Source organism: Moschus berezovskii, chromosome 11, assembly GCF_049115385.1.
Source record: "Moschus berezovskii isolate FMDL1 chromosome 11, NW_MosBer_1.0, whole genome shotgun sequence".
Lineage (NCBI taxonomy): Eukaryota > Metazoa > Chordata > Mammalia > Artiodactyla > Moschidae > Moschus > Moschus berezovskii.
The window spans coordinates 61,789,592-61,804,727 of NC_142470.1; the positions used below are offsets into that span (position 1 = coordinate 61,789,592).

General features: G+C 51.7%; 1 protein-coding gene across 3 annotated transcripts in view; it reads right to left on the bottom strand.

Annotated features, from left to right (window-relative positions):
* Window positions 1–15,136, bottom strand: part of UXS1 (UDP-glucuronate decarboxylase 1) — a 59,130-nt gene that overhangs the window by 10,803 nt on the left and 33,191 nt on the right. For all 3 annotated transcript variants that reach the window (XM_055399851.2, XM_055399852.2, XM_088841385.1), the window contains 4 exons: window positions 13,220–13,400; window positions 6,412–6,516; window positions 4,110–4,169; window positions 2,420–2,541 (listed from right to left, as the gene is read on the bottom strand). In XM_055399851.2, the coding sequence (XP_055255826.1) occupies window positions 2,420–2,541; window positions 4,110–4,169; window positions 6,412–6,516; window positions 13,220–13,400 (468 nt within the window). The remainder of the gene's footprint in view (window positions 1–2,419; window positions 2,542–4,109; window positions 4,170–6,411; window positions 6,517–13,219; window positions 13,401–15,136) is intronic.

Here is a 15,136-nt window from a genome sequence, read left to right on the forward strand (position 1 = left end):
GTTTAAACCACAAAAGCCTTCTGCAAACTATTAATTTCACAGTCTGCTTTGTCAGTGATAACTGTTCCTATCACCTACTCTGAATCAGTGAACTCTTAGAGCAATCCATCATCCATAGACAACAGATGTGTGTCTCCTGGACCGAATGGCCCCCCACCGGGAGCAGGTGAGGACTGTGGAGAGTGGGGACCCATACATGCCCCCAAGTCCACAGAGCAGGCCTTGCAGGGGGGCATTTCCAGACAGCTGGGACACTGCTCACCTGGGCAGACACAAATCCTGGGGCAGGTGTGCTGACAAGAACCCACAGGTTACTTAGCACTGTTGGCCCAGACCCCAGTGTCACAAAAACTGCTGAGCCTGTGTCCACTGGCAACTCCTAGACCGGACACCATGACAGGGATCAGTCTGTACACTGTCCCCAGGGGGATGACCACTGGCACCCTGACCACCACGCGACTTCTGCACACAGGCAACCTCATCTGCTGGGGTTCCCGGTGGGCAGCCCCGGCAGGTGGCACCTGCAGCAGACGCGTTGGGCAGTGAGTGACACCTCCTGAGGGCCACCACCCAAAGGACTCCCAGTGGGTACATTACTGTACAGATTTTCAGGAGACTGTGACTCTCTCAAGACCTGTGTGTGGGCCACTGGTCCTGGCATACAGTCAGTGCTCAATAAATGCTGGCTATGCTGCTACTAAATACCCGTAGTTATTATGAACTCATACCTTAATATGTACACTTACAACATTAAGTTACGCTACCAATTTTTTAACAAAAACTGAAAGTTCAACAAAAATGTCCTATTTGTGCACCATCTTTATTTAGCTCCGTAAAAGCCAAGAAATACTCCCATAGACTGAACGCAAAAGAAAACAATCTACAGTCTATAAACTTGTCACACAATAAAGTGTAATTATGTCCCCTCACGCGGCTCGAGTTAGTGTTCTTAGACACCAACATACACAGAGGCTGTTCCTGGGAGACCATTTTAACTTTGGCTGTCAAAATATTCTGGGCTCAAAGATGACACAGGTAGCAGTGACCTAACTACACTGCCATGTGTAAACAGATGGCCAGTGGGAAGCTGCTGTACAGCACGGGGAGCTCAGCTTAGTGCTCTGTGATGACCTAGAGGGGTGGGATGGGGTGGTGAGGTGAGAGAGAGGCTCAAGAGGGAGGGGATATATGTATACATATGGCTGATTCACGTTACTGTACAGCAGAAACTAACACAAGATCGTAAAGCAATTATACTCCAATTTAAAAAAAAGATGATATAGGTATGTCTTTTCTAAAACTGATTAAAATAAATGACTAATACAAGTCAATTCAATAATACAAGTCATTTGCCCCCAGAAAAACTTTGAAAGTGATTAGTTCTGCCAAGAAATATGAAATATGCAGAAAAATGTAAATACCTACATCAGCACAAGGTTGTTCTGTGGGTCTTCAACACTTGTAAACGTTAAAAATATAAGGGAGAAAAGTCTCTGGTAACTGCACCCCTCCTCCCAAAAAAAGAAACAAAGTGTTCAGGGCCTCCCAGCCCAGCCCTGAGTTCTTGGCACTGGGTACCCAGGAAGCACCCACCCGACCGTGCACAAAGCCCATGGGCAACTGAGGTCCGACTGGGCCAGGATGATGAACCCTCAATCCAAGGCTGCTCCCAGGATGGATGCCTACTAGTCTCTCAGTCCTCAGAGCTCTCATCTCTCAGTCTAAGAGAGAGAGGCCTCTCTGTCACAGAGTCCTGCCCTGAAAACACCTGGCCACAGTCACCTACCTACATGTCCCTCCAGTAAAGAGTATGTCAGTGAGGACCCCAGAACTGATCAAGCACAACAGATGTCCTGGGCATCTCATTGTTATCTGCACAGCCTTCAGGTGGGCGGGACTGGGCCTGTGAGCAACAGCTCACGGCCCAGGGCAGACAGCGGGAACCCAGACCCCCACCCCTCAGCTGAAAGTGAGCAAATCCTTAACATGGAAAGATCCATGGGCAGGCTGCAGCACAGGGTGACTAAGGAGGCAGGGACTCAGAGGGTGGGTAACAATCCCTGAAGACACCCATGTAAAAGCAAAAATGAAGTATACCCACTAGAAAACAGAAAGAGAAATAAAAAGTTTTAAAAAAAGTGTCCATCGACCCGGAGGCCTTGGGAAAACTGAAGCACTTATTATTAACTGCTGGTGGGCGGTTAGTCATAAAGCTGATCCTGCCACGCTGGGATCTTCAAAACCCAAGGCTTCATCCCCAGAAATCATTTTTTAAAAAAGAGACATGGGAAAGGCTGCCGACAGCACCATTAATTTATGACAGTGGAGAACCGGGGAACCCGTCCCTGGACAGGGTCAACCATGGTCAACTGTACTCGATCCAGCACAGTGACCTGTCTGTACCACCAGCCCCCGATACCTGCTTCATGTAGGCATAGCACATGGTCTCGGCGACTCGCTTCCCTTCGTCATAGCAGGCTCGGGGTCCTATGGGATTCACGTGGCCCCAGTAATCCTCGGTTTGTGGGTGGACTTCAGGGTCTGCGGGAGGGCGGGGGGTAGTGGTGGAAGAGGAAGCGCTTTCAGAACCTCCCTTTGTTCAAGTTCACATGTTTTACAGACAATGGATAATGATGATGCAAAAGGGAGTTTGGGAAAGACCAGGATAAGCATCTCACCTGGAAAGACACCTATCAGAGGGGATTCAGGATTTCTGCTAAGGGCGGGGCAGGCTGGACACCCACAGAGAGGCCCTGAATGCCACAGAGGACCAACAGAAAAGGGTGGGCACAGACACCTGCTCCTCAGCTGGCACCGGTGGGGTAGAAATGCCAGAGATTCATGACTCAGCTTCACCCCCTCACAAAGCCACTTTGCTACTATAACAGTGAGGGTGCAGGGGACATCATCTCAAACCCGTTCACCCTTCAGTACGGGGGGCCGGCAGACCAGATGGGGTTGCCTGCAGGCACCACTGTTGGAGCAGACCCGGGGACCCCCGAGAGTCACCCTAAATCACTGACAAGCTGACGCCAGAGGTGAGATGCTAAGTGAGGGTAGTAGGGGGTCATGGAAAAGGCCCGGGGCAGGATAGGGACTATCAGGGCACTAAGACAGCAACAAGGACACGGCCTCGCTGCTTCCGGGACACATTACAAAGGGCCTCCTGGTACCACGTGGGGACCTGCCAAGCTCTGCAGAGTCCAGAGGCGGGAAGCACAGGGACACAAGGTCCCCACCTCTCAATGCCCCTTCCTGGAGCAGGTGGAAGGAGAGCACTGCCTGGACTTCAGAGTTGTGGGGGTGCTCTGCCTTGCCAGTGGAGGCAAGGAGCAGAGCTGCGTCATTAGAACTACAGCTTCTATGATTTTTTTCACTTGGTTCCCTTATTTAATTTTTTAATTAAATTAAAAAAATCTCTTCTCACATTGCCCTCTCACTCCCCGGCCATGACAGCAACGTCTGGAGAAAATCACACTGCATTAGCATCTGGCTTCTGCGGCATCCACTGAGTGGTTCTCCAGAACCCTGCGCCTGCGGGCAGGCTGGGCAAGAGCCCGAGTGGACAGGCCCCCCAGCCCCCTCTGAATGCGCACATCCTCAAGGTCTGGGTTGGGGAGGGCAAAGCAGGCACCAGGGTTTTCCAGCTCCACCTACTTAAGGCTCTCTCAGAATCTACCCTAAACAGCGGAGGCAACCAGCACACATATGTCTCCCCACCATCTGTCTCCTGACCCCTGAGCTTTCAGGGTTTGGACAGTGGAGGGGCTGGGGGAGCTGCTATTACTAAGGAGCAAACCCTCTGGCTAAATCAGTGAAGCCTCCGTGATCTGACTCCTGAGGTGCCTCTGGAGCAGACACTCCTGTGGATTTTTAAGTGGCCGCTGCTCATTGGCAAGGTGACATAACCCAGTTCTGGTGGGGGGAGGTCCTTCAGCAGAAGAAAAACGCTCATCCCACCCAGAGAAGGGAACCCCTTGGCTGCTGCCCGCTGGAGAGGAACAGCCGGGCGGGCCTTTTGGAAACAAGTCTAGACTCACTGGTCCCTTCTCCCCCAACTGCTGTGACAGGAGTCAGCTGTCCAGGGGGCTGGAGTGATACCCACTCACCTCCGTACACCTCTGAGGTGGAGGCCAGGAGTAGACGGGCCCCAACTCGCTTTGCCAGCCCTGAGGAAACATGACAGGACACTGTCAGCTTCAAGGAACAAGGAAAACACAAGCGTACAGCCAATTTAAGGAATGTTTCAGTATAAACGGTATCTGGTCATCCACGCATTGTAAGTTATCCACTCTTACTGCATCTACTTTGGAATCTAAATTCAAACTGTAAGAAAAGCACAAATGAACTCCCAGAAACACGGCAGTTAGCTGGACATGTGTAACTGTAAACAGGGCCAAACGCACAGTTTGTGGGCTTTATTATAAGGTATGACTTGGGGAATTTTATAAAGATTCCTTCACCTGAACGTAGCCACCAGCACTCCATCAGGTAACTACCCCCACCCCCGTAGGCAGAGGGCAAGGTCCTTTGAACCCTGGCTGCCAGTCTCTCCCTTGATGGTCAGCTTCTAGCCTCTGCTCCCCACGTGCCCCGGACACCTCCAACTATGCCCAAGACTGTCTCCTGTTCAGGCACCTCAGCCCCACTCCTTCTTTCCTTTGAGGTCCAGCTTCCGCAGTATCTTCTCCAAAGCAACTGGCCATGTCTGTGTCCAGCTCTGACCCCTTCTCGCATTCACCCCTCCCAGCAAGAAGGGACTAGAGTATTGTCACCAGCCATGCTCAGGTCAAGCTCGAAGACAGCAGTCCCCAACCTTTTTGGCACCAGGAGACGGTTTAATGGAAGACAATTATTCCGAAGACGCTGCGGGGGTGAGGGGATGGTTTGGGGACAATTCGAGCACATTACTGTGCACTTTATTTCTATTATTATTACACTGTGATATACAGTGAAACAATTACACACTTCGCCAGATGCAGCTTAACTGTCACTTGCCACTCACTGGCAGGGTTCTGACATGAGTCTGCAACTGATTTATTCTGGTCTCTGCAGTCAGACCTCTCTGCCAGTGATACTCTGTAACTGCAGCCGCTCCCCAGCACGAGCATCATCGCCTCAGCTCCAACTGAGATCAACAGGCAGTAGAGTCTTTTAAGGGGCTTTCAACCTAGGTTCCTTGCATGCACAGTTCACAGTGGGGTTTGTGCTCTACGAGACTCTAATGCTGTCCCTGACCTGATAGCAGGCAGAGCTCAGGCAGAAATGTGAGTGATGGGGAGCGACTGTCAATAGAGATGAAGCTTCACTTGCTGCTAACCTCCTACTGTGCGGCCCAGTTCCTAACAGGTCATGGACCGGAACCTAGGGCCCCTGCTCTAAGGGTATTTCAGGGCATCAGCTGTGGGAACCTCTCCATCCCCATGGTCGCCAAGTCCCTGAGTGTAACCTCATCTGACCTACCCCCTGTCAGTGGACAGGAGGGAGCATCCTGTAACAGGTGGGAGGAAGGTCATCTTTCTAAACATCACGAGCATGGTAGCTGTTTCTGCACTGCCTCCAGGTCAACATGGAGGCATGCTGGGGGGCTGGAGAGAGTTGGGGGCAGGTGCGTGCAGTGCTAAGAACAGGGGCGTCTCCACCACATGCTCCTGACAGTCAGGACACCAGTGCCCTCTCTGAGTTAGAGAAAGCGTCCTTCACTTCCTGCACAGCCTGCTGCCTTGAAGATTTTATCTAAGAGACCGCGCTCCCCTCCCCGCTGCCCCTTTCTCAAATTGAAATGCAGGGCTGCTTCCCAAACCCAGTTATAGAATCTGTTTAGATAGTCCACAATTAAACCCACTTTTCACCTGACATTTAAAGAAGTGGTTCCTCTCTTCACTTCATACCTAATCAAAACCCTTGGTTTTTAAGCCCACGGGAACAGAAGCGCCTCTGACCTCAACCACCCGTGTGCATGTGGTCCACGTTCTGGATTTGTCTGCAGGCTCAAACATGGCCGCCCGGGGTGGTGCTCATGCTCACCTTCCACGTCCAGGGTGAGGCCTGCAGTCAGTCTGGTGCTCAGTTTCCTCAACCCCACGAGGAGGCTCTCCCATCCCCAACCTGGTGGGCCCAGGCCATGCCCCACCTCACATCAGAACCTACAGTGCCCCTTCCAGCCCCAAGGGACACATGCCATAAGTAGGGGAAGTGCAGGAGGGGCAGGCGGCCACTTGGAAGGCAGGGGATGTCATTGAGGCAATGCAGACCGATTCCCACAGTGATGGACCCCCATGATGAGTTGTGATGGCAAATCCAGTCACCCTGAGAGCATGCATGGGGAAGGGGGGATGAAGAACAGAACTGTCAGGATCCAACGCCTGGTACTGGCACCCTGACGGCCTGCAGGACGAGGGACTGACTCACCCAGCATGTTCAGTGTCCCGATGGTGTTGGTCTTCAGTGTCTTGATGGGGTTGTACATGTAGTTGGGAGGCGAGGCAGGAGAGGCCAGGTGGTAGATCTGGTCCACTATGAGGAGTGGCGGGAGGCAAAATACACCTGTTACTTACAGGGAAAACACCGAAAAACACGGACCTCCCAGAACTGGACCTTGTGAAAATGGTGCTCATGTATCTTTCACTGAAATTCTACTCACCACCTTTCATTCTTCTTAGAAACTAGTTTACATATGTGACTGGAAGAACTTTAAACAGAAACAAAGTCTGATCATCTGGAACAAGAGCGTGCTGGGGTCCCTCATGTGGCCTGTTCCCCTCTACCTAGAATCGATCTGATCGCCGAGTGGACTGCTCCCTGAGAAGATCTATCTGGATGAAGTGCTCAGATTGGAAGGCAGACTAAGTTCTCAGACATGGAGAGAAGCATGAATATCAAAATGAACAACATTTTAAGTTTATAAAAACAAATCTGACACAAAGGGTAGGAAAGTGTGGGAGATGAGAGAGTTTTTGCTCTGTTTCTACTTATCCTGCATATAAACACCAGATCTGGAGGTGGTTTTAGAGCCACAAACAGCAAAAACCTCTGGATCCCACATGACTCCCCTGGCACAGAGGTAACGCTTTAATATCTGTGCCCTCGACCCCAAAAATGAATGAATAAATAAAAATTGAAAACAACATTCATACGGAAACTCAGTTCAGTTCAGTTCAGTTCAGTTCAGTCGCTCAGTAGTGTCCGACTCTCGGGTGTCCAAATAGCCAAGATAACTTTGAAAAAGTGCAAAGTTGAAGGACTCATATTTTCTGATTTCAAAACACAATACAAAGCTACAGTAACAAAAGGGCGTGTTACTGGTATAAAGACACAGAGACCGAAGGATCAGAGTAGACAGCTCACGAATAAACCCGCTGTGCGTGACCACACGGTCTCTGACAAGGGTGCCGAGCCGCACAGCGGAGAAAGCATAGTCTCTTTGACAAAGGGTGTTGCGAAAACTGCACATCCACGTGCAAAAGAATGAGACTGGACCCTGATCTTACACCACACACAAAAACCAACTCGAAACAGACTAAGAGCCTAAACACAAGACTTAAAGGAATAAAACTCCCAGAAGAAAACACAGGGAAAAACCTGCATGACACTGAATTTAGGAAAGATTTCTTGAATTTGACACCAAAAGTAAACAAAGGAAAAATAAACAAATGAGACTATGTCAAACATTCTGCCAGGATCAAAGGACACCATCAACAAAGTAAAGACAGCCTACAGAACGGGAGAAAATACTTGCAAATTGTATGTGATGAGCTAATATTCAGAATATATAAAGAACTCCTAAAATGAACAACAACACAAAATTAACCAACTTAAAAGATGGCAAACACTGACTATATTGAATATATCATCCAAAGATGATACGCAGGGATGACACAGAGGGAGGATAAGGGGAGGAGGGAGGTGGGAGGGGGGTTCGGGAGGGGGAACTCATGTACACCCGGGGCGGATTCATGTCAATGTATGGCAAAACCAACCAATATAATATTGTAAAATAACTAGCCTCCAATAAAAATAAAAATAAAATAAAATAGCAAGCAAAAAAAAAAAAAAAGTATGAAAAAACGCTCAATGTCACTTATCAGAAACACGCAAATCAAGACCACACTGAGGTACTGCCTCACATGGGATCAGGATGTCCATTAGCAAAAAAACCCCAAAAAAGTAACAAACGCTGTCTTCAAGGGTGTGGAGAAACTGGAGCCCTTGAACACTGCTGGTGGGAATGCAAACACTGCAGCCACCGTGGGAGCAGCGGGGCATTCCCTCAGAATACCAGAAATGGAAGCAACACAGGATAAGACAGTTCACGCCTGGGATTACAGCCAAGGGCATGAAAAAGCAGAGTCTCAAAGAGACGCGCGCGCTCCCACGTGCACAGCAGCATTACTTACAGAAGCCACAAGGTGAGAGCCACGCAGTGTTCCTGGACAGATGAGCCAATGAGCAAATGACCGCCCCCCTCGCCCTGCCCGGCAGGGCCAAGGCACGCCCTGTAACAACAGCCCTCACGCTGCTTTAAGCAGTGTCTCCTTCCTCCGGGGACACGTCTTGCCTGTAACAGTGAGGCCCTAGTGCCCTCGCCAGTCACTCACAGTCTCCCGGAAGGAATTACGGGCAGGACAGCGGGGGAAACTTCAGAACCATCATAAAAAATCAGTCACGAGAGGTGCTAGGAAGATAACACGAAGCATTAATAACCAAGGCGAACTCTCACCACCGAGGAAAATATGCTCAGAGCCTGCCCACTCACTGCATGGCACACTGCACCCAAAACAAGCATGATGTTCAAACCCCTGAGCCGGGGGAGGGTGACCGGCGTGGCGTCCATGCTGGCTGCCAGCCACCAAGCGACTCTCCCACCACCCCAACCCGTGAGCAAGGCTGCATGCAGGAACCACAGCTGGGAAAACAGGAGCCTTGAGAAATGAGCCTGAAAAAGATCAAGTTAAAGAGTGATTAAAACAGTGAGTTCTCAAGTTCTCCTTTCTCACATAATTTCCTTAAATAGGTTCAAAGTAGTGTTCTTGGCAGGCGGTGGGCATGTTATTTTTATGCTGGGAGGAAGACGGGCCCAGGGTGGGGTGGCCACAGAGCACTGGCCCTCCTGTAAATTCTGAAAACCCAGGCAGTCTAACACCAAATGAATGAATTCTGCACATGTGACACACAGAAAAAGCACTCAAAACTAACAGCTCTTGAGGTAATTCAAAATTACTGCTCAGAATCCATACCAAAAAAAAAAAAATCAAGTGCTATCTCCTACCAAAGGGGAAATCCACAGAGACAGACAGAATATTTACATCTTCCTGCAGTATTTTTCTTTATACCATGTTTAATTAACCAAGTTCCCTGCGTGACCTGTGTCAAACCTCTGCTGTGTCATGGCCACTCGTGGCGACATGGCACACACGGCCTGACCACTGCTCCCCGACACCAGCATCCGTGATGGATAACAGGGCTTAAGAAGATACAGAACTTTTCAAACTGTAAAGACCAAATTTCTCTTGGCACAGAAGATTAAGAGTGGGATTGTGCCTTGACTTCGTATCAAATAATACTGACTTAATGCCAAGGGGAGGCTGCCTGCTTGAGGTCTGGCCCAGCCCTGGATCAGCCACCAGCTGGCATGCCCGCCACCCCCCCGCCACAATAACAGGAGGCACCCAACGTGCTGGCTTCCCTGGAGGAATTCCACGTTACATGGAGGGTCTCTGAGTTCCACAGCCTCTGTGTTCAATGCTTACACTTGCACCATCGCTGTAAGTGGGAAAATTTCTAAACTATTGAATATAATTCCACAGAAACATTCCAATCTGAGGGGCACTCTTCAAATGCTCAGAGAAACACAGACCCAAAGCTCTCAGCAAATGCCGTTTTCAGTCCCACCTCTTACCATCACCTGGCAGGGTGGCAGGGGGCAGTCAGGAGTTGTACCCCACCCCCACCCCACCCCCCGCCCAGGTCTCCCCTTGGATTCCTCCGCCTGGTACAAGGCACTAACAGAAAGGGCTCGGCACCCAGGGCTAACAGCACCCCCGACACACACGTTCAGAGAACTCAGTGTCCACCACAGAGAGGTGACAGCAGTGCCCAGGACACAGCAGGGCACATCAGGGCCACTACTGCCACCTGCCCACGGCTCTGGGCTCCTGGATGTCCTCCCAGGGCACCGTCAGGGCCAGGACCCAGCTCCCCAGACACGGGGTCCTCTCTGCCTGATTCCTTCTCTGCAGACACACTGCCCATGAAGTGTGGGGACAAGCTCTCAGGGAAGCTCTGGGGAGTCACACGCTTCACACATCAGGAGCCCAGACACATCCCAGGGTGACGACAGCAGTGACCTCACATCCGTTCTGGGCATTTCGCGAGCCACGTCCACCTCCTGGACAGCCAGTTGCAGCAACAAGCCCCTTCCCCAGCAGCGTGGGGTAACGAAGCTGTGCTGTGCTCACACCGTGGGGGATGTGAACAGCGCAGAGTGGGGGGAGACACGCTATGTTCACGCCGTGGGGGATGCGAACAGCGCAGAGTGGGGGGAGACAAGTCTCTGTAAAAAGACCTGGTGCACAACAGAGCACGACTAAGTGCCGAAGAAGAAAACAAGAATGAAGCAGCACCGCGTCAGCGACACAGAAAGATCCCCAGGACAGAAAAAGCGAGGGGGAAAGGTCAGAGCAACACAAAGAATCTACTTTCTCTACCGCGGGGCCTTGTGTTAACTGGGTCACAGACGGAAACTGCAGAGGAGCGAATGTTAAGAGCGGTCTCCTGGAGGGAGGAGGCAGACAGAGGCAAGAGGAAGACTTTTCAAGGCATTTAAAAAAAAAATGTTTTTTAATTGAACCATATAATTTATATTGCTTATTAACCATACATTTAATCTAAAAAGATCACATTTAAAGAAATTATTAGATGTTAAAAAGAACAGAGAGCGTTTTTGGATAAGAGGATTAATTTTCTATTTTCTTTTTTATACTTTTCCAAATGTTCTGTAGCATCTGTGTATTACTTTTATCACTAGGAAAAAATCATCTTTTGAAAGGAGAGAAAAAATTAAGATTCTCTTCTATGTAACTTTTTAAAATTTTGCTTATTTTTAATTTTTTCTGGCCTTTTAGTTATTTAATTATTTCTGGTCTTTGTGGCTGCTCGGACTTGGCTGCTCTGCAGCATGTGGGAACTCCCCAGATCAGGGATCAAACCTGTGTCCCCTGCATAGAAAGCCAGACTCTTAACCCCTTGACCACAACATTCTCTCTCTCAGCCCCATGACCCTCCCATCTCTGCAGACTCCACTTTACCCATCCTCTGCACATGGATCAGAGGTATTTAAGCAGTCCTTCTGGTAACTCCATGTCCCTGCTCTGTCTGCTCCAGGTCTGATGTTGGCTTTGCCTCTTCAGACCAAGTCTGTACCATGGACGTGCACCACGCACCAGGAACAGTGGGGATAAACAGGCTGGACACAAGCTGCGCCCGCTGCCCTGCAGCCCTTGGGGTCAGAGGCTGACCCCCGGGACCTTGCTGTGGTCTCCCTGGTTGTCCCTGGGTTTCCCTAGAGACTCTTCCTTACCCAGGCCCGGTGCCCTGGGACTCCTCTGGTGCACCTGTTGTCCTCGGGGTCACCACTGGGGGGAGGGGGGTCCCAGGATGGGGTCTCCGCGTTGTGAGCCTGGGCTGGGGGCATCCCTCCATGTTGGTTAGGCTGTGGGGGGAGGTCTCCCCTGAGGAGCCTTCAGGGGAGAACTGGGTGCTCTGGGTGGATTTTTAGGAGGGCTCGTTCCCCCTGCCCCCTCGCCCCTTGCTGGAAACCTGTCACTGAGAATCCCCCTCATGGGGCTCCTGGAGGGGAAACTTAACACAAGGGCCCCCGACCCCCAGAGCTGAGGCTGGGACTTACAGCCCATCCACACTGTCCCGGCCCCTGGGCAGCTCCCACTCACTTCCACCCAGTCTGGGTTCTATGTCCAGCACCATCTCGGGATCCCAGGGGGCAGTGTGCCCTGGGCCCTCCGTCCCCTGAAGGAGCGGAGAAGGCTGCCGGCCATCAGTCTGCTCATCTCCCCGCTGTGAGAACAGGAGGGGCTACTCCAGGCTCCCAATTGGTCAGACCAGAAACCTGAAGTCCACCCGCCCATGAAGATAGCTCCTTCCTCTTCCAGCTCATCTTCCGAAGGGCTCCCCCTCCCTTCAGGAGCATCTGATTAGCTCTGACAGCCTGGTCACCACCCGCTGTCCTGTCCCTAGGGCCCTCTCCTGGGACAGACACCTGCCTGCATCCAAGAAGCCATCCCGGGCCACAGCTCAGTGACCACCATCCCGACGGCCTGGCGTCCACCCCACAAACCACACACACCCTCCACTGGCCCTGGCTTCTCAGAAACTTTCCATGTCCTGAATGGGTTGGGGGGGCGGGAATAATTCACTTTACTGCTTCCAGAGCCAGTCTGCAGGGTAGATTCAACATCAGAAACTTAAACGCTGTGGTGGGTAAAATCCAGAATTGTTTTAAAGCCATAGACAATCTGATTAAGTTATTTCAGTGATTACAATTCCTTCCAAAGCAACAACTTTCTTTCTCAATCCTCTAACCCCGACAATGCAGAGGCCTCTGTTGCAACCCCTGTGACAATAAGGCTTCCTGTCTGACCATTTCATAATTCATCACCACAAGGGGGCCCTGAGGCCACTGCGCCCACCCAGACCCGAGCCACCCCAGTTATAATCTCCTCCTCCACACGGACCACCCCGTCCAGAGTCCAGACAACAGCTACTTTCCCACTGGAAATAGGAAATCAGAATAAACCACAGTGGTCACACTTTGAAAATAACAAGATGTGTGCCAAGAAGAAGCTGGCAGAGCTCTGCTGGGGAGATGAAGATCAAGTGGTACCACTGGGACCCTGTTAAAACCCACACAGCATGCCAGCCCGGGAGACAGACCAACAGAGTCCCACAAAATGCTTGTCAAAGCAGGAGAACATTCCTGCCCTGCTGTAAATATCAGATCGACAGCCATTAACAGTGAATCCAGACCATTCCCCAATTCAGTCTCCTTCACAGAGGCCAGGGTAGAGCCTGAGATGTGGTGAGACTGTTTCCAAAACCAGACAGGGACTCGGCATGACCGAGTCAGCCACCCATCCGGGGCCCCACCCATCCGTCGACCTCACCCACCCACCAGACACCAACCAGCCCAGCAGCCCTCGCTCACCTTCGATGTATAGTGGCTCCACCACGTCGTGGTTGATCAGCTCAAAGTTCTCGTGGCCGATCCAGTGCTCCACGTTCCTCTTCCTGCCGGTGAAGAAGTTGTCCACCACGGTCACTTCGTGACCGTCCATCATGAGTTTGTCTGTGAGGTGGGAACCCACAAAGCCTGCACCCCCAGTTACCTGCGTGGGGACAGCAGGGAAGAGCACGGTGATCATTCTGTACAAGGGATGTGCACCAGTGTAGCCTCTACTGAACAGGGGAGGGTGTGTGTGGGCAGGGAAGGTTGTGTGTGGGCAGGGGGTGTGTGTGCGGGCACGGGTGTATGTGTGTGGGCAGAGGGGTGTGTGCGGGCAGGGGAGGGTGTGTGTGTGGGCAGGGGTGTATGTGCAGGCAGGGGCATGTGTGTGCGGGCAGGGGTGTGTGTGCGGGCAGGGGCGTGTGTGTGCGGGCAGGGGAGGGTGCGTGCAGGCAGGGGAGGGTGTATGAGTGCAAGGGATTGTGTGTGCGGGGAGGGGGTTGTGTGTGCAGGGAGGGGGTTGTGTGTGAGGGGAGGGGGTTGTGTGTGGGCAGGGGAGGGTGTATGAGCGCAAGGGGCTGTGTGTGCGGGGAGGGGGTTGTGTGTGCGGGAATGCGGGAAGGGGGTTGTGTGTGCAGGCAGAGGGGTGTGTGTGGGCAGGGGAGGGTGTATGAGTGCAAGGGGTTGTGTGTGCGGGGAGGGGGTTGTGTGTGAGGGCAAGGGGCTGTGTGTGTGGGCAGGGGAGGGTGTGTGAGGGCAAGGGGGTGTCTGTGTGGGTGGCGGAGGATGTGTGCGGGCAGGGGAGGGTGTGTGAGGGCAGGGGAGGGTGTGTGTGGGGAGAGGGTTGTTTGTGTGGGCAGGGGAGGGTGTGTGCGGGCAGGGGAGGGTGTATGCGGGGAGAGGGTTGTGTGTGTGGGCAGGGGAGGGTGTATGAGTGCAAGGGGTTATGTGTGTGGGCAGGGGAGTATGTGTGCGAGCATAGGGGTGTGTGTGGGTAGGGGAGGATGTGTGTGTGGGCAGGGGTGTATGTGGGCAGGGGTGTGTGTGGGCAGGGGTGTGTGTGTGGATAGAAGGGGCTGTGTGTGGGTAGGGGAGGGTGTATGCGAGGAGGGGGTTGTGTGCGGGCAGAGGGGTGCGTGCGGGCAGGGGAGGGTGTATGAGTGCAAGGGGTTGTGTGTGCGAGCAGGGGAGGGTGTGTGAGGGCAAGGGAGTGTGTGTGTGGGCAGGAGAGGGTGTGTGCAGGCAGGCTGTGGAGGTGCGGGTTCTCTGACTCCAGAGCAGGGAGTTGGACCTGTATATGTCCAGGCAGCCTGGAAATCCAAACTGTCGCCAATAAGTGATATGGAAAGTAGCAGCTATGAGTTCAAAGTGCACTCTTCGACGGGGAACCTGACATTACTAAAAGATCCTGTTCTATATGGTGGGACACTGAATATCACCGATGGGATTCTAATTCTTTCAGAATTGCTTTTGTAAAAAGTGACCAGAACATGCATCTATTTGGTGAACTACCAAAAAGAAGGATGTCATGTTTAAACTGGACTCAGAAACCTCATAAAAAGCTGCGATCTTTCAAGCTGCTCAAGAACAAAATAAGCAGCAGCAGACACTGTGCAGACCAAGGCCCTACGTGAGTAAGTCACACTGTCTGGTTATGCGCTGTCAGAGACCCAGCTGAACAGAAGTGGGCAGCTTTGAATGACCACCAGAGGCCGGAGATCACCAGGAACATGCTTCTAAAACAGACACCCAGCAACTGTGAAAAGGCAATTATGACTGAAAAAAATTTTACCTAATAAAAAGACTTGATCCAGATCATGTGAGCAGAGGGGGCTAGATAAAGTGCATTTTGTTTTTGGAGGGTAGGAGCAAAAATAATATAACAGAAGACAGATGTGT